At 41.6% G+C, this 22,327-nt stretch overlaps 1 protein-coding gene across 2 annotated transcripts in view; it reads left to right on the top strand.

Annotated features, from left to right (window-relative positions):
• Positions 1–14,806, top strand: part of top2b (DNA topoisomerase II beta) — a 38,787-nt gene extending 23,981 nt beyond the window's left edge. The window contains exons 22-36 of one of the 2 annotated variants that reach the window (XM_069681436.1): positions 899–1,033; positions 1,143–1,343; positions 1,529–1,724; positions 1,812–1,903; positions 2,148–2,303; positions 3,746–3,829; positions 4,798–4,992; positions 5,074–5,200; positions 6,836–6,994; positions 9,588–9,792; positions 10,054–10,139; positions 11,978–12,061; positions 12,289–12,423; positions 12,516–12,601; positions 14,613–14,806. In XM_069681436.1, coding sequence (XP_069537537.1) covers positions 899–1,033; positions 1,143–1,343; positions 1,529–1,724; positions 1,812–1,903; positions 2,148–2,303; positions 3,746–3,829; positions 4,798–4,992; positions 5,074–5,200; positions 6,836–6,994; positions 9,588–9,792; positions 10,054–10,139; positions 11,978–12,061; positions 12,289–12,423; positions 12,516–12,601; positions 14,613–14,777 — 2,106 coding nt within the window. In that variant the 3' untranslated portion in view covers positions 14,778–14,806. Of the gene's footprint in view, positions 1–898; positions 1,034–1,142; positions 1,344–1,528; positions 1,725–1,811; positions 1,904–2,147; positions 2,304–3,745; positions 3,830–4,797; positions 4,993–5,073; positions 5,201–6,835; positions 6,995–9,587; positions 9,793–10,053; positions 10,140–11,977; positions 12,062–12,285; positions 12,424–12,515; positions 12,602–14,612 lie in introns of both variants that reach the window. The other variant, XM_069681435.1, reaches the window with a different exon arrangement.
• The last annotated feature ends 7,521 nt before the right edge of the window (positions 14,807–22,327 follow it).

The following is a 22,327-nucleotide window of genomic DNA, read 5'->3' as shown; positions in this document are numbered from 1 at the left end:
TTACAGATTCAACATAGAAGTGTAGAATCTGTAGGCAGGGACGTGGATATTAGGGATAGCAAATGTTCTGGTTTCCGTTACTACGCTTTTTGTCCGAGTAGTATTGACCAATCGCATATCAGTAGGTTGCGGGTTATACAAAAAACAGTCCGTGTGGAGAGCAAAAGCAGGCGGAACGTAATCCGCCGTAACGACATCCCTGCTCCCATCAGCGTCATCTTACAACGATTTAGCTTTTTATAAATCTCCATCAACAGACACCTGCATGTAAGTTCAGCTAACAGTCTGTTCTAGATCTGAAATAAAATTTGAGACAAATTTGACGTGGTGTCATGAAAGCCGTGAAGTGTTTAGATTTCCCGACTTCCCTCGATTGCATCAGAAATGATGGTTCCGCCCTCCTTTCAACAAACTGTTTTTTTCTGTAAACAAAGCAGCACGCAGAAAAGGAAGTCTTGACTGGAAGCCGTTTATCGCTAACCGCTGGCTACACACCCGACATGTTCACCGTTGTGCCCAGAGGCTATGTCATCGTCAGACCATAGCCGATTGGGATCGGAGATTGCTCATTCAGTAACACAGCCAACACTTGAGGCTGCGCAAAGCCAACAGAAGTATTATGAAGTGACCCCAGATTGATTATTGGGCCCAATAACTAATACTGGATCTAATATTCCTGAAGACCTTCAAAGAAATCGTGTAAAAAATTCTGAATAAATGTAGCCAATCTTTGCCTATGTATATAATAAATTGTTGTAGAAACAAAACAAACAGAGCCGAGCACAGATTGGCTTGTGGACCTCCATGGTTTGTTGGTTATGGTGTGGATGCAGACAATGGGTTAACGACTGAAACATGCTCTGTTTTTTCTCCCTGTGTAATTTTTGTCTCCAAACAGCTTCCCAGCTACAAAAACTTCAAAGGGTTAATCCATGAACTGGGTCAGAACCAGTATCTGGTCAGTGGAGAGATCTCGGTCATCGACAGGAACACCGTCGAGATCACAGAGCTTCCTGTTCGGACATGGACACAGGTACAGATCAGCCTTCTTTCTCTAAGACAGTATGTAATTTTGGATTTTCTTAACATAATTGTAAGACATAATGTTGTAAGTAACTGTGTTTTTTCCCACTTGTGTGCAGGCCTATAAGGAGTCTGTGCTGGAGCCCATGCTGCAGGGCACTGACAAAACACCAGCTCTCATCAATGACTATAAAGAATACCACACAGACACAACAGTCAAGTTTGTTGTCCGCATGTCTGAGGAGAAACTGGCGCAGGCCGAAGCAGCTGGCCTCCACAAAGTCTTCAAGCTGCAGTCCAGCCTGACCTGCAACTCCATGGTAAACTTTCACTTCAGCTCAGGGTGTTTTCTGTCTTTAAATTTGATCAACCTGGTCTGTCCATTTGCCTTAGTGATATAGACGACAAAATGTGTAAGAAATGGGACCCAGGTGTAAAAAGAATCAGAAATCCCCTTTCAGCTGTTGGTGTGTCATTAACTGATTTAAAACAACTTTATCCTCAGGTGCTATTTGACCATATGGGTTGTATGAAGAGGTACGATTCAGTCCAGGACATCCTCAAGGAGTTCTTCGAGCTCCGCCTGCACTACTACAAACTGAGGAAGGACTGGTCGCTGGGCAGCCTGGGAGCCGAGGCCTCCAAACTGTCCAACCAGGCTCGCTTTGTCCTGGAGAAGATCGAAGGGAAGATTACAATCGGTAAGAACACTGACAGTCACATTTTTATGTAGCAGTAAGTGGTTGGATATGAGTTGTTTTCTAAACCAAATGTGTTTGTGCTAACAGAGAACAAATCCAAGCGAGAGCTGATCCGCATGCTGGTGCAGAAAGGCTACGAGTCCGATCCTGTAGCTGCCTGGACCAAGGCTCAGGAAAAGGTACTGTCACGAAGGCTTGGACGTACATCTACACATTTATGCAGCATGACATCACCAGAAGAAAAAAATCATGGCCTATAAATAATGGTGTGTCGCAATAATAAGAAATGGCCTTAGTTGTAGATCTGATGCAATACTATAAAGAAGCACAAGAGGGAGCTGCTCTTGCATTGTAAACAATCATGGCAGAGGGGGAAAAAGTCAACTTGAGTTTTATTTCTGATAAAATGTTTTTCTCCTTCAGGCTCTGGAGGAAGATTACCGTGAAGGAGATGACAGCGACAGCTCGGTGGACTCCGGCTCCTCGTCAGGACCAAACTTCAACTACATCCTCAACATGCCCCTGTGGTGCCTGACTAAAGAGAAGGTGGAGGAGCTGCTCAAACAGAGGGACCACAAGGTATTATTTACCATTGTTTTATTTATTTACATCTTAACATTTAAGTGTTTGTATTTATCTCAGTCGTTTGTGTCTGTTTCAGGACCACAGCTCAGATTAAGTGTATGAACTTGTGTAGTTGTTAGGGTGGGTGATATCACCTAAATCACACCTTGCGGTAACGGTATTATGTAGCGCTATTACAAAATGAAAAGAGGTACTTTACTCAAAACATGATTCTAGCTCTTTTTGCTCTATTGTCAATGTAAGGGAACACGTCTTAGCAGAGAGAAGCTAATGTGTCATTGGTGCAAAATAGGAATGAAAATAAGTTGTGGTGTGGGAGGAGTAGCCTTCTCTGTTTCGAGCAGTAACCTGGGTCTGAGCAGTGAAGAATATTTGAGGAAGTAATCTAAGACTTTCTTCTTAATATCCTCCCTCAGCCCTGTTTTGTCCTCTTCTTGCTCTAAGATATCTGAATGTAGTAGTTGGAGGACCGGCTTCACACAGGAGATGCTGATATGTTTCTCCTCTGATAGGGCCCCGTTTTCACAGCAGCAGGTGCTCCGCGCGTGAAGGAGGCTCGTCGTTAAAGACGACGTGGTTATAAATATCGCCGTAACTACACAGCTGCACTGAACACACAAGAACACAAGTCCTCTCTGGAGACGCTGCTCACAGCAGGGGCAGCGCGAGACGAGGATTTTCAATAATCATTCAATCATGGACGAAGATCTTGGACAGATAAGAGAAGAAACGTGACAGAATTACTGTAAAATCCGGAATATAAGTCGCAGTCTGTTTTTGGTAGTATCCCAGAGAGAAAAGGGTTTACTAAAGCGAACACAAACACAAAACACACACGTGTATACAAGTTATTTTAACACTATTTCAATCTGCAATGCTGATCATGACGGTGCACGTCTGTGACGAAGTGTTAGCAACAATCAAGTTAGTCTTCCTCGCTTAAACCAGCGAGGAAAACACAAAACAACAAACAGCACATATTGTAAATAGGAGACGTTGTAGCAGCTTGTGTGGTGTTTAACGTCTCCACATAATAACCGACAACTTTAGCTAGGCTATAGCGCCATCGTCTAGGTAAAATATAGTAACACAATAAAATACCTCTCTGCATTTTATACTGGTATATTGGTCGCACTGGTATATAGGACACAGCCCACTTTTTAGATGAAAAAAAAAATGTATTAAAAGTGCTTGTTATACACCGAATTTTACGGTAGTCGCCAAATACAGTATGCCTGGGCGGAATTATTACACCTGGGAGACACTACTGTGAGTGTTGCGTAGGTCGTCCGTGTTGGGGGACGTACATCTCCCGTGTGTGCACTAAAACCTCGTGTGTGTTTATCCCAGTAATGACGGTATTGAAACCGGCATACCACCCACCCCCAGTAATTATCAAGTGTTGAGTAACAAATTCAATGTGTGCTATTGTGCAGAAAGGAGAGCTGAATGATCTCCAGAAGAAAAATTCAGAGGATCTGTGGAAGGAGGACTTGGCCGTGTTCATCGAGGAGCTGGACGTAAGTTCTTTATTTTTTTATTGTTTTTTATTGTTCTTTATTGTTTATTGTAAAGTTTCCACATCAATCATTCCATCAGAGCAACAGATTGATGTGGTGTCACTGCTATGTTCTCTAGCTGAAATGCAGTTCTGATTGATTCTTCTTTGCTACTTTACCTCATGGATCCATTTTAATAGGAACAGTGTCAGGTGTTAGGTTTTATCAAATTTTTAAATACGCAGCTATTGGTAGGAGGGAAACAGTCTCTTTGCAAAGGTGACAAAATCCCCCTGCATGCACTTCCAAAGCTAACATATTAAATATTCTATGTGTGTAAAATTGTCTCAAAAATATAAAATGTGTTGGACAGAGCCCGGCCAACTGTTTCCCTTTTGTTTCCAGTGTTTGTAGTCAGTTAAATTAAATGGTTATAGCTTCATATGAAATGGACATGTATGAGACTAATATTAATGTTCTCAGAAGGCTATGGCAGGAATTTAAGATAAGATACTTTCAACTTAATGCAACACCTACTGCACTAATATATCACATTAAAAGCCTTCCAACATTTTGCCGGGAGCCGAATTATCTGCAGAGTTGTCGCCCTCCCCAAAACAAACAGACTCAGTGATTAAAACCTGTTAGAACACAGAATGAAGCAGTTTGACATAAATTCTGTCTCCCTCCAGGGGTCTTCTGTGGGCCTTTGGGTGCTGCAAGCTGTCCTGACTTTGCCTCACTAGCTGACTAAAATTCTTTATCCGGTTAAATGATAATGAGTCGGATACAGCTTCATCTTCAGGAAGTGTTCACAAAGAGCCCAAGAGTGCTAAAATAAGTAGATATTTAATTAGATGTATAAATGAAAACAGTGTCTCTGTTCAAACAGAAGCTGGGAGTAGTGCCGAATGGCTTGACTCTGCTGTACAGATAGAAGAAGTGTACATTTATACATGTATGTAACTAAAGAACTGTTGTGTTGTCAGAAATTGGAGGCCGTGGAGCGAGAGGAGCAGAGTTTAGGAAAGGCCATCAAAATGGTGAAGGGGAAGGTGGGCAAACCTAAAGCGAAGAAGATGAACCTGGAGGAGACGCTGCCCTCACCGTTTGGTCGCAGAGTGGAGCCTCCGACTCAGCCAATCAAATCTGACGCAGCCAAGAAACTGACCAAAAAGAAGAAGGTAAGACCTGCCATGTGATGCTGGAATTCGAGGAGTGTTGTCAGGTTTACAGGGAGGTAACAGATTGTGGTGTTTTCACAGAGTGACGCAGACGCAGTTGCGAAGTTGGACTTTGATGACGATGGTTTGGGTGGTGAAGGAGGAACGGGAGAAAACTCTGTGACCAAGCCAAAGACTCCACGTGTCAAGAAGGAGAAGAAAGAACCCGGTCAGTACTAAACTGAAAACGATTTCATTCTTCACCTGAAGTTTCAAGGATTTAGCAACTTACTAATAGTACAAAAAAGGGCTTTACTCCAGTGCAGTGCTAAAGACAGCAGCTGTGAAACAGGCTGTAATGGCTGCAATGTAATCCTTGCAGGCAAATACAGTCTTTCCACTTAAACTGTTTCATTTTGCCATTTACAGGCTCAGATTGTTGCTCTAAGTGTCTGACAACATTACAGAAGAGATCCCTACACAGATGGACCTTTTTGATAAAGTGTAAGATGCAGTTGAAAACCGAAACAGCCGTTGCATCGCTCTTTACAAAAGCTGCTAGGCTCAACAGTAATATTAGCACACAATAGAAATCACTTGCTAACGCAGCTGCAATACATCGTTAAATATATTTTTTTCTTGTGCGTTACACAAATAGTGTGTTGGATCTGAACTAACCATGTAAAGCATTAAAGTGACACAAGAGACGGCAGTAGAGCAGCAACTTTATGTTTTGTGTGGTAAAATGACTGTTTTTGTCAATGGAGTCTGGATGCTTTGTCTTCAACCTTTACAGAAAGGTCTGTTTCTGAGGTGATCCTTACTGTCATGTTGTCAGACACTTAGAATAACAATCTGAGCCTGTCATATGATAGTCCCCTTCATGTGTAACGGCTCCAGACCAGCTCCACACATGGACAAAGTAGGCCTCACACAGCCCCGACCGATTGGTCTCCTGATTATAATAATAATGTCAATTGTTTGACAGATTGTTTTTACAGACAAATACATTTTTTGATCACACAAAAGGTGGAATTGTTGTTAAGATCACTCTAAAGTGGTGTAGAGTGTGACAGCCCTTATGATACTGCAGATACCACCAGCTCTCTGCAGACAGTAATATTTGCACTCTAACTGCGCGGTGCTGTTAGTGCTGCCATTTGTGAATAAGGTGATTTTTACCACAAGGCTCATTTGCATAGAAAGGGGACAAATTTGCCCCGAATGTCTGCATTATGACTCACAAAGGGCACCGGAGCACAGAGACGCTGTTCACTCTGCAGTGCACTTTGGCGTGTTCAACCCTCTGTGTGTGCTTCAAGAATTAGGCAGAGTCTTTTTCTGTCGTTTGCACAGGTTTAGCAGGCGCAAAAGCTGCGCAATCCTTCAGTGAATTAAGCATTTAGTGTCCATTCTTTGTTTCAGCCCAAGAGATTACGTTAGTCATTACCGCCTGTTTCACTGCTGCCAGCTGATAGATCTATAGAGCTCAAGTTTAAAAATACAAAGATCAGCTTTTAAAAATCCCAAAGGAAAAATGTTTTTCAGATTAAAACTTTTTTAAAGGAAGTTTGAGGTCAGGTTTGTTAGAAATGATAAAATTGCTGTATCAGAGGATAAATGATTTATCAGCACAGACAGATATTTGTCAACAATCACTGTCCAGAGATGACACAGCGTTCTTTCTGAGAGGAAAACTGTGTTGGACTGATTTGAAAGCACTTATATCCCCGAGCCTCTTTGATGCTTTGCAGTGCAGTGAGAAAACTGTAATCCATTATTGAACATCCCTGAGCTCCTCAGAGTTTAGTGAGAAAACCGACAGTCAACAAACAGTCTGGTAATCTTGTTTACTGTGTTGCAGGAACTCCCCGAGTGAGAAAAACTCCAGGACCCAAAGGTACTCCTGCGAAGAAGGTGAAGAAGAGAAACCCCTGGTCTGAAGACGAGTCCAAGTCAGACAGTGACCTGGAGAACAATGAGCTCGTCATCCCCAGAGAGAACAAGTCACAGAGGGCATCAGGTAAAGCCATCGGCTTCCTAAATCTGAATCTTAAAGCGTAAATTTGGCTACAATTTTAATTTTTCCTCCTCTGATAAAAAGACTCACACCAACGATAATGGACTAAAGAGCTAGAGAATGAAATGTCAAGCAGAATTTAGTCGATTTAAAACACCACTCTGTGATAGACGGGTGTCTCGGAGACAGCTTGGACCGCTCAAAACTTCTTCTTTCCCTATTCCATTTAATAAGACAAGATAAACCTTTATTGATCCCAGAACAGGGACATTTTCGGTTTAAACAGCTGCACAGAAAACAGCAGAGATATATTTATTTAAATATAGACATGCCTTTTTAAAGATCAACATAGTCTTCCTGCACCTGCAAAATAAACAACTAAAATAATGAGGTTAAATAGAACGGACGTCCAGCGCTCTGAGCGAGCTGTGCTGTGACATATATATATGTATATTCATGTAAAAACATGTCTTTAAAAAAACCTGTCTGTCTGCCATCATTACCACACACCACACAGTTGTTGCATTAGCTCGTTTCAGCGAGACCAAAGTTAATTATTAACTATAAAGTGACGTGTGCATTCAAAGATGCTCCGTAACCAAGAGAGTGCATTTAGAATATTTGTTGACATCCCTAGTGCACAATACGTATAATCAAAGAAGTAGAGTAAAAAAACAGTGTACACAGAGATGGAAAAAGAGTGCACAGAAAACTGATATTGTTCAGAAAAGTTAACATGGTATTGCAATGTTTAAGTTTGTTTAAGTGCAGGTTTTTTGCCTGTTTAATCCCAGTGTTTCACTAAAACAAGTTTCCCTCTGACCTATTGCAAGGTCAAGGTCACTCTGGGCTTAGCGCCCCTCAAGACAGCTGTGATTGGTTTAAAGTAATACAAAAAACTCAAAGCATTTAATGTGGAACTGTCAGACCTTTCTGCAGGAAGTTGCGTTCCCACGAATTCAAGAAAATTCAGCCAATTGCTGCAACTTTTTCTCGACCTTGCAATTTTGGCTAAATGCTGCAACTTTCCGACCAAATCTGACCAATAATCTGATTTCATCTCACCAAGTCAACTCCCTGAGGTCTCTAATGTTGAATAAACATCTAAAGGCATCTTTAACTGTATTACTTACTGTTCCTAATGTCTGTGGGATAGTAATTAATCTTAACCTTATTAATGGTTTTCTGCTGCTGCAGCAGCTGAAACATAACAAGTAGAACAGCAAAAATGTATTAAACAACGTGCAGATTCTCCCTTGTGCATATGGATAGCACTGAATGTGCACATGCAGTGAGAAATGAGCATTTCATGCCTATTAAATTCAGTGTCATTCAGTTTTTCTATTTTTTTAACCTTATTTTAAGCTCTTCTTTTACTTTATTTTTGTATTATTATTTTTTTTTATTGGTGAATTAACTTGAAAATAAATAAGATTGAAGAGAAATAAAAGACAGAAATCGACTGGAAGTGATGTCTGAAGACAAACAGCTCTCTCAGCCAATAGATGGCTTTATTGGAGCGTCACTCGCTCACAGTGGATGTGTAACGTGTTAAACCGAAAAAAAAGCCTGAGAACTTTGCAACCTTCATTGCAACTTTTTAAGAAAGCTGCCTGGAAATCATTTTCAGCCGCAACAATCACAGAACACGCCCGAGAAATCCTGGAAGGACTGTTGAGGGTTGGCAGAGTGAGGAGAGAGGTCTGTCTATACCAGAGTCTTGTTGCTCTGCAGCTTTCTTTGCTTATGTTTTAAGCAGCGCTCAGTTCTTTTAGTATAATTAGTTTTGTTTTGAAAAGGGTCATTGTACACAAATTAACAAACAGATGTAAATGAACCCTATTATCAGCGGTGGCATTTGCCTCATATTGTTTGGCCTCCTAAAATAATAGAAGTAAAACAAACATCAAAACAAAGTGAAACAAGAACAAGAGCAAAGAGTCCAAATTGTAGATGATACTAATACATTTATTTTAATGGTAAAAGGAGATAACATCAGTGGACATTGTTGTTTCTCATTCAGTCCAAACTCCTCCATCTTTAAAGATAATAAGACATTGATAATGATGACTTTTCAATTGTAGATTTTATGGGCGAATGTTGTAATAAGACCCTTAAAATACAAACTCTTCCCCTAAAAGAAAGGGACTGAACACACGTATTGAACTATATCAACAATAAGGGAGTTTTTACACTGTTTGAACAAATGAAAGACGCATTAATTAACAAGCCATTTGAGATTTTAATCATAGTGTTTAATCTTGTTAAACTATTTTGACATCCTTTATGTATCTTTCAGCTTTTGTCTCAGTTTAAATACGTACAAATTGTTTGATGTGCGGCTCCGTCAGCACCAGGCAGCTGGTTACACACAGGCTGGTAGCGTTTCATTTCAATCCACTTGAAGCAGCCTGGGGCCAAAAATAACTTGTGAACTGTGTCTGCGTTTCCTCAGTCTGATTATTCTCTGTCGGCTTCGGGCGTCTGAGGGCGCAGACTGATGCAACCCAGCCGCAACACTCATAATTATTATACAAGAGAATCCAAAGCAATCAGAATAATGTGGTTTGACACAGACTCTGCTGCTCTCTTTCAGCTTCGAAACCAAAATACACGTTTGACTTCTCTGAGGAGGAGGCAGACGAAGAGGAGAACGGGGACGACGATGTGGCTCCTTCTCCTGTGAGGTCTTTCAAAGACGACTTCACTTCCTCTGCGACAAAGGAGAGCTACAACGACCACAACAATGACGACGACGACAACGACGAAGACTCCTTCTCTCCCTCAAAACAAAAGACCACGTAAGAATGAAACCACAGTCAGGAGCTCGTCTGAACATGTTGAAGTACAATGTTCAATTGCAGCCATATTTACTAACATACTGGAGCGTCTTTATGAGTCTATAATGCTAACAATGTAACCACCACTCCCTGTGTTGCACGCCTTTCCTCTGTCTCCCCCTCATCTCATGTCATCTCTCATTCGTCTGCATTCTAATAAAGGCAAAAATGCCCCAGAATAAAAAGAAAAGATGAACATAAGTTGTTTCTGCTTCTCTGAAGGTCTACACCTGTAGCTAAAAAGAAAGAGACAACCAGCATCTTCTCCTCGTCCAAATCAGCCTTCTCTGAAAAGAGCAATGACAGTGGTGAGTACAAATCAGTGTTGGTGTGCTGTCACGTCTGTCTACAAGTGTCCCCTGAGATGTTCTGTGGTGAAAGGTTTGGCGTTTTTTATCCTGCTCAGGGCGCGTCTCCATCTGCGCTCATTGTACGAAAATTGAGGCCAAAACAGCCCCCGTGATAGGCGCTGCCATCTTGCACTGGTGACGTCATTTGGAGCCGGAGTTGCACAGTAGAGATCTGCAGGTGGAGCCGCGGGTGGAGCCGCCGCTAACCAAAACACACGCTTAAGTTAAACAGCAAAGATCACGCACGCGGCTGTATTTATCAGCTGAACAGCTTCTTTGTTTTGGTCTGAAGCAGACGTTCACAGATATGTAAAGTTCAATGACTGTAGTGTTAGTGTTAGTTACGTCTCCTCTCGCCGTTCCTCCTCTACTCTGCTACTCGGGAACAGAACGCTGCAGGAGCAGGATTTGTCAACAGAGCTGTCAATCATGAGGTCACACCCCCTTTTTATAGCATCAAATAACTAATTAAAAGTAAACTTGTCACTTGGACATAAATCGCCATGATAAGAACTAACTATAATGACAGAAACCATGTTTGAGAAAAATGTATTTGACGTGTATTTTGATTTTATAGTTTGACTCATGTCCCATCTGTTAACATGGAGGAGGCGGGCTTTATGAGCTATACTGCAGCCAGTCAGCAGGGGGCGATAGAGAGGGTTTGGCTTTACCTAAAGGCAGGTGTCATATCGGCCATCTTTTTGTAGTCTGTGGTCTAGACCGTTCTGTCTGGTTATGCTGTCTTTATTTAATTCAATTAAATTGTATTTGTATAGCACATTTCATACAAATGTAAACTCAATGTGCTTTACAGAAGATAAAAAGAAAATAAAATGCAAATAAACAAATGAATCCAGAAACACAAATATAGAATTCAAAACACATTAAGAAAACGACCACGTACTAACCCATACATGACACGTATACTCAACGTACAGGTCTTATGCTCCCTGACCCATTAGAGCGCACACACAGGTTTCCATCAGGCACACACAAGGCAATCCACACAAGTCCCTGTGCTTCTCGTGTGGTGTCTTTCTCTTTAACACCTTATAAAGTTGGCAATCTTGCTAATCAAAGAGCAGAACTGATTCACTGGATTAACCAAGAACACTCTCTTCCATCACTGGTTATCATATCTATAAAGGGTGTCTATTAGAATTGGGACATCATACTTTTTAGGCATATTTTCTCCACTTAAATTACACGTTTGCCTTCATATGATTCATTTAAAAACAACAAACAACTTTAGGAAAGGGTGGGGGGGGGGGGGGGGGTGGCATTTGTATTGATAGTAAAGGGGTTAAATGGTGGTATAACTTATATCCATAAACGCATTCTCGATCTGATCTAATCTAGCAAAGCTTTCTTGGCTCCATTCGTACCTGCAGGCTGTCCTTTGATTAATTCACTGCTTGTAGGTTGACTGTGTATTGCTGTCAGTGTGCTACACATCCTACTTTACTTCTTCCATAACAGAACTTTGCACCAACTAATTAAGATGTGTCCTTTTTAGTTCTGTTTAATTCTTAAGAGTCTTAAAATTGTCATTTTCCCATTAAAGCCAGAGCGTCAAATCAGTTTGTACAGAAAGACACAGTCACTGTCGAACTAAGACAAAATTAACTTGTCCTTCTTTAATATAAAATACAAAAGATGTGCTTCAGATTTAAAGAATCTGCAACCTCACAAGGAAATGTGCAATGGACATATTCTACAATGTCTACTAGTCAACAATGTGCAGATGCACAGAAGGTGCAGCAGGTAATCGTGGGCCTGTGCTTGTTTTGCAGATGGGTCCAAGTCAGAGAGCGACGAGGACCGCGGCATCTTCTCCACTTACAGCTCGTTTAGCAAACTATCGCCAGCAAAGAAAGGTAATGACTCACTGTGTCCACCAGAGGGAGCTCTAATGCAGAAACACAGCTAACACCACGACCGAAGGGAGAGGAATTACTGACTAATTTGGCCCATTAAAGGGCAGTTCTGGTGTTTTTAAACCTGGTCCCTTTTTTGTTGGTCCCAAAGTGATTGATTGTAGCAGTTATATCAACATGTGTAAGCAGTTTTTAATGCTCATGTTTTTCTATATGATCCGCAGCAGCTAAGAAGCCGTCTGAAGCAACTCCCAAACCCAAGAAATCACCAGCAGCAAAAGCAAAGAAACCAGACAAATCCATCTGGGACTCTGACTCAGACACCGGCTCCAAGAAGCCAGCACCAGCATCAGCTCTCAAAGGTTTCTAATCAAACATTAATAATACAATAAATCACATAAATGATCCTGCTGGTGAATGTTTTGGTCATTTTGTTCTGCTGTTCTCTGTGCAGGTAAAGGCCGGGGGAGGAAGAGGAAGGGCTCCGGCTCAGAGGAGGATTACAGTCCAATGAAGAAAGCTGCAAAACCAGCCGGCAGAGTGAGTAACTTCCTGTTTTAAAGTCATGAAGTGTTGGTGTTTGAAATGTAAAAACGCTGTGAATTTAAAGTAAGGTGATGGGAAAGAGGTTGTGGCCTAATTACTTTATATTGTATACAACATTCCCACTGGCTGGACAAAACGTCCAGTGAAGTCTTAGTAGGTTGATAGAAACATCAAAAATCACGTTTAATCAGCCAGGAGTCGCTCAGCGACATTTATTGCACAATTGATGATAAATATTTATATATATATCCCTAAGGGCTTACTTCTGTGTTGGCGTTGGGCTTGTAAGACTCAGAGTTGATTAAAAACAATAAAATGTTGATTTTATATTTGGCAAATTAGGTAAGAAATGTTGATTTATAACAGCAGGATTAAAGTGTTTTATCACATTAAAGTTAGATCAGCTTAAAACAAATGTACGTGTAAGTGTACGTTACCTCTTAAAGACCGTAACCATTTCTATTGGTTCTTAGAGAAGAAACTGTAATCATCAGAAACCTTATTATATAATGGCTAAACTTTTGCTACTCCTGGATCACCTTCCACTGAAGCATATTCTTTTAGTTTGCTAAAGAGAAGGCAATTTTTCTCCTTTTGAAAAGAAATACTCCCTCAAGAGTCAGAATACAAGGTCCTTCAAAAAAAGTATGAAGTTCTCACCTTGTCCACTGCACATTTTTATGTAGGTATGAAGTGTCTTGCGATAGTGAAAGAACAATTTGCTAATAATATTTGCACATTTACTGGTTGATAAAATTGTGTCTTTCACAAACATGACAACAAATACCATGATGTAACACCAGAGTGACACAGCAAGTGGTGCACCTTACTGTAGCTCAAGCATGGGTTAGCAAACGGTTCCCACAGTTGCTGCTGCAGAGCGAACATGCAGAGAGGAATCTCATTACAGCTCTCCTGCTACTCTGGCTATAATCACAACAACAACAATATATCTTAGCAAACTAGAGGGTATGTCTGTGGGTCACTATTGTGTGGCTCGCTATAACCCTTTTTACACGGTGGTTCTGCCTCAGCGCCGTAACGAAGCTCCACCGTCATGCAGCCTTTGTCATTTTACATTGGACCAAGCAACGCCGGCGTAAAGCCGCCACAGTGTGTGTTTTTACAGGGCTCTGGCGTTGCAGAAGAAAAACGCGCGCCACGTGTAAACAAATAGCGCATGCTTCAAACATACACACACAGTGCTGTTCCACCCTGCCAGCCTCGCTGTTAACACAGACGCCGTTTCACCTCTGTTACTACCTCCGATGTCGGCTCAGATGTCAGAACGACTTCGCCCCACCGTTCCGCCTCTGTGCGTTCTACATAGCAGACGGAACGTAACAGAGGCGTAATAATCCCGCCTTGAACTGGCAGTGTAAAAAGGGCTTCTCAGACAACTTCTCCATAAAGAGGGACAATCAGTGTCTGAACAACAACCACCTTATACGTAACTGAAAAACCTTCATGAGCTGTGCTGGCTTTGTGCAACTGTTGGCTAATTTCTCCTCCCCCCAAAAAAGCAAGAAGCCCTAGAGTCCAGGTATTTTTAGGGCCTGTTTTTACTTAGTTGTCCTCAGTTTTTCTCACTGTTTTCAGCTTTCAACGTTTCAACCACAAATCAATTATTCTTGATTTTCATCTGTCATTCAATTTTGAAACCATCTCTGTGCCAATGCAGCAAAAGCAGTCACGTTGAAGTTAATGTTCATTGCCACGTTGTTTATAAGTTTATGGCAACAAAAATAGGAATGTTAAATGTAGACGGTTTATGAAACTCACATTTACACTTTAATACCTTTCTTTGGTGTATTTTTTCAGAGCTTATGTTTGACTAATATTTGTTAAATTAACTTAATAAAAAATCTGAAGTCTTCCCCCGTGTGCTCCAGGGGAGCTCTGACCCCATACGAGAAGTTTCAGACAACAACCTGTTTTTTAGCTTCAGAACAGCAACACTCTTCATGGTAGCTGTACTAAAGTGTTTGATTGTGTTCCTCTGCAGAAACCTCAGAAAGCTCCTTCTGACGACGAGGACGACGACAACAACAGCCTGAGCGTGATGAACACTTCGTCCCGCGACCGACCGGGCCGAGCCAAGAAGGACGTGAAATACTATGTTGAGTCGGACAACGAGGAAGGAGTCGACGATGACGACATGTTCGATTAAAGCACCCTCTGGTCCCATTCAAACACACTCCTCCTGTGCTCCCACAGACTTTTGTACATTTCCTGTTTCTTTTTGTTTTCATTAATGGTGACGTTCAATGATTTCTAATGTGTAGGTGTTTTACACTTTTTATTATACATATACAGGTTTCTTTTTTTATGCTCATTGAATTGTTCTGTATTTGTCCGAAAGCGGCTTTTAGAAGTTTAGAACGCTGTGCTTTAGCACATTTTAATTGTTAAAATAATATGTAACTTTTTGAACATGAAGTTGAAAGTAAACAATGAAATGTCCATTTTGCTGCTGGCCTGATTCTTTCACGTCTGACCTTCTGTGTTTTACACATAGAAGACACATTTACACATTTATACTTTTACTAATGCTGCTACGCACATGGAGTTTATGTAGTTACAGGTTTCATGAAATAAGATCATTCGTTTCTTATTTACTGTAGATAAAAACAATGAGGGGTCGATGTAGTGGACTTACAGGGCACTGTGGAGCTATGACTTGACATGACAGCTGAAGAGAGACAGGAAAAACGGTGACAGCGGGGAAAGAGCCAAGGGAGGGTCGAATCTGCAGCCGCTGCATCAAGGACTGTAGCCTCTGTATACGGGCGCCTGCTCTACCCACTGAGCTAAACCAGCGGCATCTATACTCTATATTTAAAACAAATCTAATCAATCAGATGCAGACTTATTCTGCCATCTTTTGTTAGCAGATCGTTTTTAAATAAAACAGGGAGAAATGATGGAGCAGCAAGTTCTTACTGTGGTTGTGACCGGCACACCTTCTACACTTGATCAACTACTTTAACCTGACTGTGCTGAGCAGTGGAAAAACACTTTCATGGCTCAGCATGACTAACCTCCACTCCATTAAAAACCCATGATGCTGGATTACACCAAAAATCATTATTTAATGTGAGATTTGTGTTTTTATTTAGTTAAAATTTTATTTAACAGAGAAAAACCTCATTGAGATTAAAAATCTCTTTTACAAGAGTGTCCTGGCCAAGACAGCAGCAGCAGCAAGTTTCAGACATGCAACACAACAATTACAAAAACAAGTCTACATATTCTGTGTCACATCAAAGCATCAACAACCTGATGCATCTTCCTCTGATGCCTTCAATCTACTTTTAAAACGATTTAAAGAGATAGGGTCCTCCTGCAGCAGAATCCAAGCAGCAGGAGCAGCGTACCTGAAACACCTTTTCCTCATTTCAACACGCTCTTGTTGTGTTCAAAGCTGAGCGAAAGAAGTTTAAAAAAGATTAAATCAATCTGGTAAATTACAGAGCTCTGTTGCAACATTAACTCTCAGTTTATTGATGTAAAACTGAAATTAAAAAGGAGTTTAATTGATGCTGAGATGATTTCTAACCCAAATTGAAATCAGTATATATTAAAAAAAAATAAATGTCAGGACGGAGTTAGTATAAAAGATGGGTAAAAGCTTCATTCTTTTTCCTTTACAAAACATTACTTTGTTTTCTAGCCTGCTTTAAAGTTAGTCTTCTCTTGACTTCACAGTACAGAATTATTTCGTCTCCAAAAATATCTTGTTGACCAAATTAACAATTTCCAGTGATTCTAATTGGCCGAATCATCTGAACACAATCTCAGAAGGCCCTTAAACTTTATTCCAGCAGTATAAAATCTCAGGGCCAGCTGGAGTGGGAAGAAAAGCTACATCTCCCTCACTGCTATGTTTGACCGTTGGATCCAACTTCCTGTTCAGCTCCACAACAGTTTCTTTGCTGATTTAGTATCTGACGAGAAATTCAGGAGAACCATTAAGGAGCGGCTGATGCTCAGTGGTAGACTACATTGTCTCGCCATCAGAAGGTTGGGGGTTCGATCCCTGACTGCTACGGTCACGTGTCAAAGTGTCCTCAGGCAAGACTCTGAACTCAAAATGCCCTCGGGTATGAATGGACATACATCTGATTGGAAATTGGTAGTTAGGCCTCTGCCATCAGCGTGTGAATGGGTGAATGTGACATGTAGTGTAAAAGCAGCTTCGAGTGATCGGAAGACGAGAAAAGCGTCATAAGAACAGTCCGCTTATTAAGGTGAACTGCTTTAACCTGGAAATCAGAGTTCAGCAAAAGAAGGTTTAATAAGACTAAATATGTGAAATCACGCAGAGCTCTGTTGTAACATTGAATCTCACTTTAATAAATCCAGCTTTATTGATGTAAATGAAATTAAAATGGAGTTTAATCAATGTGGAGATGCTTTCTTAGCCAAATTAAAATAAATAAAAATCAACGTCCGTATCAAGTTTGTATAAATGATGGGTGAAAACTTTCACTTCAGCAGCTCAGTTTCTCTAACAAAACATTACTTTCTTTGCCAACTTGCTAAATACTTTATATGTGTACTCACGAAAGTGCGGCAGAGAAGCTCTAACTTGTTTGAGAAGTACTTTTAGACCAAATAAAAGTTTATTACTTAAAATCTCAGGGCCAGCAGGAGTTGAAGCAGCGGTTGAACTGTTGTGTTTCTTTCACTGCCATGTTTGACTGTTTGACTTCCTGTTCAGCTCCAGAAAAAGTTCTGCAGCATCATAAAACTTACATTAGATGAGTCTGTTTCTTTACTTTCTCAGAGGAACTTTATCATTTTGATCGATCCATCTCAATAAGGCAGTTACTTTAAAATCTCAACTTTTCAAGTGTAAATTATAAACGAAAGTTTTGGTGCAACGCAATAAAATGTAATGTGCGTTAGATCTTTCCAGGCTCACATCAAATCGGTCACCAACTCTGCTGTTTACCACCTCCAGACTCCGGCCATCACTCTCCAACCCTCATTCATGCTTTCATTACCTCCCGCCTGGATTACTGCAATGGAGTCCTGTTCGGGTTCACCAAGGTCTGGCAGCACATCACCCTGACCCTCATCCACCTCCACCGGCTCCCTGTCAAGTCCTGCCTCACCAATAAAATCCTCCTCCTCACTGACAAGTCTCTTCATTCCCTCGCCCCCCAGTACCTAAAGATCCTCCTCCATCCCTACACCCCATCCCGGAGTCTACAGTCCTCAGATGCAGGCCTGCTCTCCATCCCCCACTCTGAACTGTCGGGGACCGAGCCTTCAGTGTTGCGGCCCCCACCCTCTGGAACTCTCTGCCTGCAGAGATTTGCAACACCGCCTCCCTGGACTTCTTCAAAAACACCCTCAAACCCATCTGTTCACCACGGCCTGTGGACGATAACTTCCCCCGTTTTCAGTGCTAGTTTTATCTCTCTTTCTGCCTTATTTGTTTGCTTGTTTTGTTCCTGTTCCTTATTTACTTGGCCTTGGGTCCCATGAAAGGCGCTATACAAGTCTAAGTTTTTATTATTATTATTATTTATTAATTACTTTTTAATAATAATAATTAATTATTAGTTTAAATTCATTCTTTCTTAACTTTGCTCTTGGCTTGTCTAAAATAATCGCCCTTATTTTGGCTCGTATTACTCTGATGATCACTGCACATTCACTGTTTGCCATCGGGATCTGTGTGTTCATGATGGACGCACACACGAGCATTTTAAAATAAATATATTTTATTACTTTGCCAGGACAGTTCATGGTAAAGTTAAACAGTATATGAACATAAAAAGCATATGTTAATGTACAAACAAAGACAATATTTAAAATGCAGAGCTGAAACAGATCGAAGCGCAGACCTCGGAGCAGCTCCTGAGGTCCTCTTCACCCTACAGGCCGGCAGCAGGGGCTGATGGGAAAAACCCTCTACAACCCCCGCCTCTTCCACCTTCATGTCTTATATTAACACGACTATACAACACTGCAGGTGATTGGTGGTGGATTTCTCTGATAGAGATGGAAAAAAGGCGACGATGGACAGTTTGTGATTTTTACCAAGAACACCTTCAGGACGGACGACAACAGAGCTGCTGTTCATGATTCATTTTGAGGTTCACAGTCATGTTTTCTGGCTCCTGTTTTCTAGGGTTGGACCGATACGTGGGGCTTTAGTCTTTATACCTGCTACTTAGCTAGTAAGCTAATGCTGTGTTCCTATGGTGTTCAGAAGAGTAAAAAAACTTCATCAGTTTTAAACTTGTAAAACAGATTGAAATGGCTGCTTGGCCACTAATACTTATGGTTATATCAAAATACACTCCAATATTAACCTTAATTTAATTAGGCCATTTTGCTTTGTCCAGAGTCGCATGCTAACAAGCCTTATATTTAACATGATAAAAATATCTAATGACACATAAAAGGCTAATAACGCAGGTCAGAGGTTGTGGTATTCCAGGTATGTACCAAGTATTTTTAAAAGATCAAATTTAAAAGGAACATTTAAAACCAAAGCTTTTAAAGCAAATTTTGTTTAAGGACCATTGTACTGTATGTACCGTTTTATTCTGGTGGGTTAGTGGCCCAGTATGTAGCTTTGTATCCACCCTTTCAAGCTGCAGTTCGCAATTTCATACAAAAAATCCTCTTCAGTGTAGCTTCAGGGGCTACAAGCTGATCTGATGCTAACTATAGCTCAGCGGCTGACTGAAATCCACACTTGGGTAAAGTTGTAACATCTGGCCAACAGCTTTCGGGAAACTCAGGTACAGGCTCCGCCCTCTACTCTCTATGGGTACTACTCTCCTCCAATCACACGCACGTATTAGCCCACTGAAATTTGCATCAGCGTAGCCGGCCTATCAGGACGTGCCTATCTGAATACATGTGTCTCTCACAGTACATAAGGCAGCACACACCAATGTCTGCTATTCTTTTTCTCTTCAGCGAGCGGGGATTTACCCACTGTCTAGTTTTTTGACCCCCGTGAAATTAGGCCATGGCTCTACCCTGTTCAGTTGTGTAATAGCTGCTGGGGCTCCTACTTATCTGCGGTACAGCCAAGTTATCAGGGGAGTAGGTGGGCCAGGTCACCTGACCTTTGCCAGTAAGGGTCAGTATGGTTGGTTCGACAGGGCGTTCCTGCATCGGGGCTCCACCCACTGTACCCATACCCTGTGTGAGACAGAACGAAGGTTATGTGTTATAACCCTAGTTCTATAAGCACAGGCAGAGCCCTCTAGCGAGGGACTAGAGATGTTTCAGTCATGAACAATTCGCTAAAAAAGAACGGAATGATCCGGGGCGGAAGTATCTGTCAGCGTTTAAACCACTGACAGATGAACACACACTAAACTATGTTTATGTAATTAGACATTATAACGTCCAGTGAATGCAACAGGAGCAGCCATCGTTCATGAAGGAGTGAAAGTGAGGAAGGAGGGAGTTGTTTCTTGTTGTTACGGGTAAACCTGAACGATCACTGAATGACTTGGTGAACAAGTCTAATGAACGAATCTCGCAGCTGAACGAGATTTGAAGATCCGGATCACTGTAGACCTCTACAAGGGACCCAGTCACTCCTGCAACGCTGAAGAGGGTGTAGGATCGCAGACAGCAGTGTGTACTGCCTTTGTACTGTGAGGTCCACACGTATTCTGGTAGGCTGATACCAGCCTGATAGGCCGGCATGCAAAATTTCAGGGGGTGAATACGTGCGCATGATTGGAGGAGAAAGTACCCATAGAGACCAGTAGAGGGCTCTGCCTGAGCTTATAGAACTCAGGTTATAACACATAACATTCGATATATTCGGCGTTTTGTGCGCCATTGAACTGAAAAAGAAAAAGAACAGAAAGAACAGACAAATCTGATTTTACAGACATCGTTCTGAGTCCTGGAGCCGTGTAAGATCTGATCGATTAACGTTGTTGGGCTGATTATTGGCAGAAGCAGCAGCTCTACCTGATTACACTGAAAAATGTTCTCATATCGGTCGAACCCTAGTTCATTAGATGACCTGTTAACCAACCAGCTGTCGATTGATTGGGTTTGATTGATTGAGGACAGCTGATTGGCTTCCTGGCGGAGGAGGGGGAAGGGGAGCAGCTCTGTTGTTTGACATGGAACAGGAACAGAACATATCAAAGAGATCTGGTGCTGAGGTGACTCGGTCGTCCATCTCTTCCATTGGTGGGCTTCTCGTTCTCATCGTCCAGGATCATGTGTGAGTGTGGTGTGGAGCCTGATCAGCCCACAGAGTTCCAGCTCCTGCTTTTTCTGTTTTTTTTTCTCCATGTGGATGTGTGTTGATGTTCCCAAGGACAAACACCAGAGCGTCTTTTCCACAGAGCTGCCAATTGGAATGCAAAGCACACACCATTTATATAACATCTCTGCAGTGAGCTAGATAGTAGAGTATTACAGTTACGTCGGTACAACATTCAACAGAAACGAACAAGAGTAATTCAGCATTGTGAAGTTGTTTCCTAAAGGAACAGATAACAGTCCCTGCCGCGGCCGGGCGCCTGAGGGCGGAGCCTGACGCTTCAGGGGTGGATGTGGACATTCTTCGGCTGTGAAGGTTTTCCATCTTTAAGAGAAAAAAAAACAAAAAGAAAAACACCAAGATGCCTCCCTTCATCTCTCACCAGGAGAGCAAGACAGAGAGAGAACCGAGGGAGAGCATTTCTTATGTTACATTGAGAGAGAAGTAAGTATTCCTTAACACTGCATATCATTCTTCTGACAGACTCCATGACATTATTCACATTCAAACACGGTAAAAACGAAAATCTGAAACAGCTCTGGTTTCCCTTATGATATGTATTTCTGAGCAGGGATGGAATGCAGATGGGTTTGTCGTTATGTGCTGCTGAGACCCAGAACCCGCCACCGCCCTAAAGGGGTGTCTCACTTTCCCATTTCAGATCCAATGCAAGAAGCTGAATGACTCATTGCAACAGTTTCACATACAGTCTACATCTCTGCAAATACTGTGAGGTTTACGGGACAAGTGTGAGAAGATATTTGTGCCAGAAACAGGTTCTGAATTTGAATTGTATTTAAGATATGGTCTGACAAGGATTTCGCCTATGGGCTTCTGGTGTAGCCAACGAATATCCAGAAGTGATAACAGATCTCTGACCAAGACTTCCTTTTCTGCATGCTGGCTGGAACTAGAAACCTACCACTCAAGAATGGATGCCTTCAGAGAGGATCTCCAGCTGTCTATAGGTACTAATTAAAAGTAAAATCAACATTAGACAAAAGCTATCGCATTCTGTCAGTTCTGCGTCTTTCGCTCTCCAAATAGACTGTTCCACTCTAATGTGACGCAAAATTCAAGAAGTTGACGTAGCCTCTTGCATTCAAAAGTGAAGACATTGCAGAAGTGCCTTAAACCTGCATTCTTTCTAACGGCCAGTCCAACGACTTCAGTGGTTAAAAAAAGAAGTCAGATTGTATTCAAGTCTACCAGAAAATACGCCAACTTTTCAGTTGATTTTCTTCCTCAGTAAACATTTTCCTAATGAGCTTATGGCCTCAATCTCTAGTGTCAAGTCTTCTTCAACACAGCATGACGTTCACTGAGTAAATAAAGGAGTAAAATAGACCATAAGGGCCTGTGTCCACAAACAGTGTTTTTTGGGTTGGTCTATATAAACTCAACGCCCTCGCTGCGCTCTCACTTAAAAACAGTTAAACTTTTGGAACACTGTC

Source organism: Semicossyphus pulcher, unplaced genomic scaffold, assembly GCF_022749685.1.
Source record: "Semicossyphus pulcher isolate SPU_LCO1_2020_fin unplaced genomic scaffold, fSemPul1.0.p SCAF_5, whole genome shotgun sequence".
Taxonomy (NCBI): domain Eukaryota; kingdom Metazoa; phylum Chordata; class Actinopteri; order Labriformes; family Labridae; genus Semicossyphus; species Semicossyphus pulcher.
Note: the sequence above shows the minus strand (reverse complement) of the source record. Positions and strands in the feature narration are given on the sequence as shown.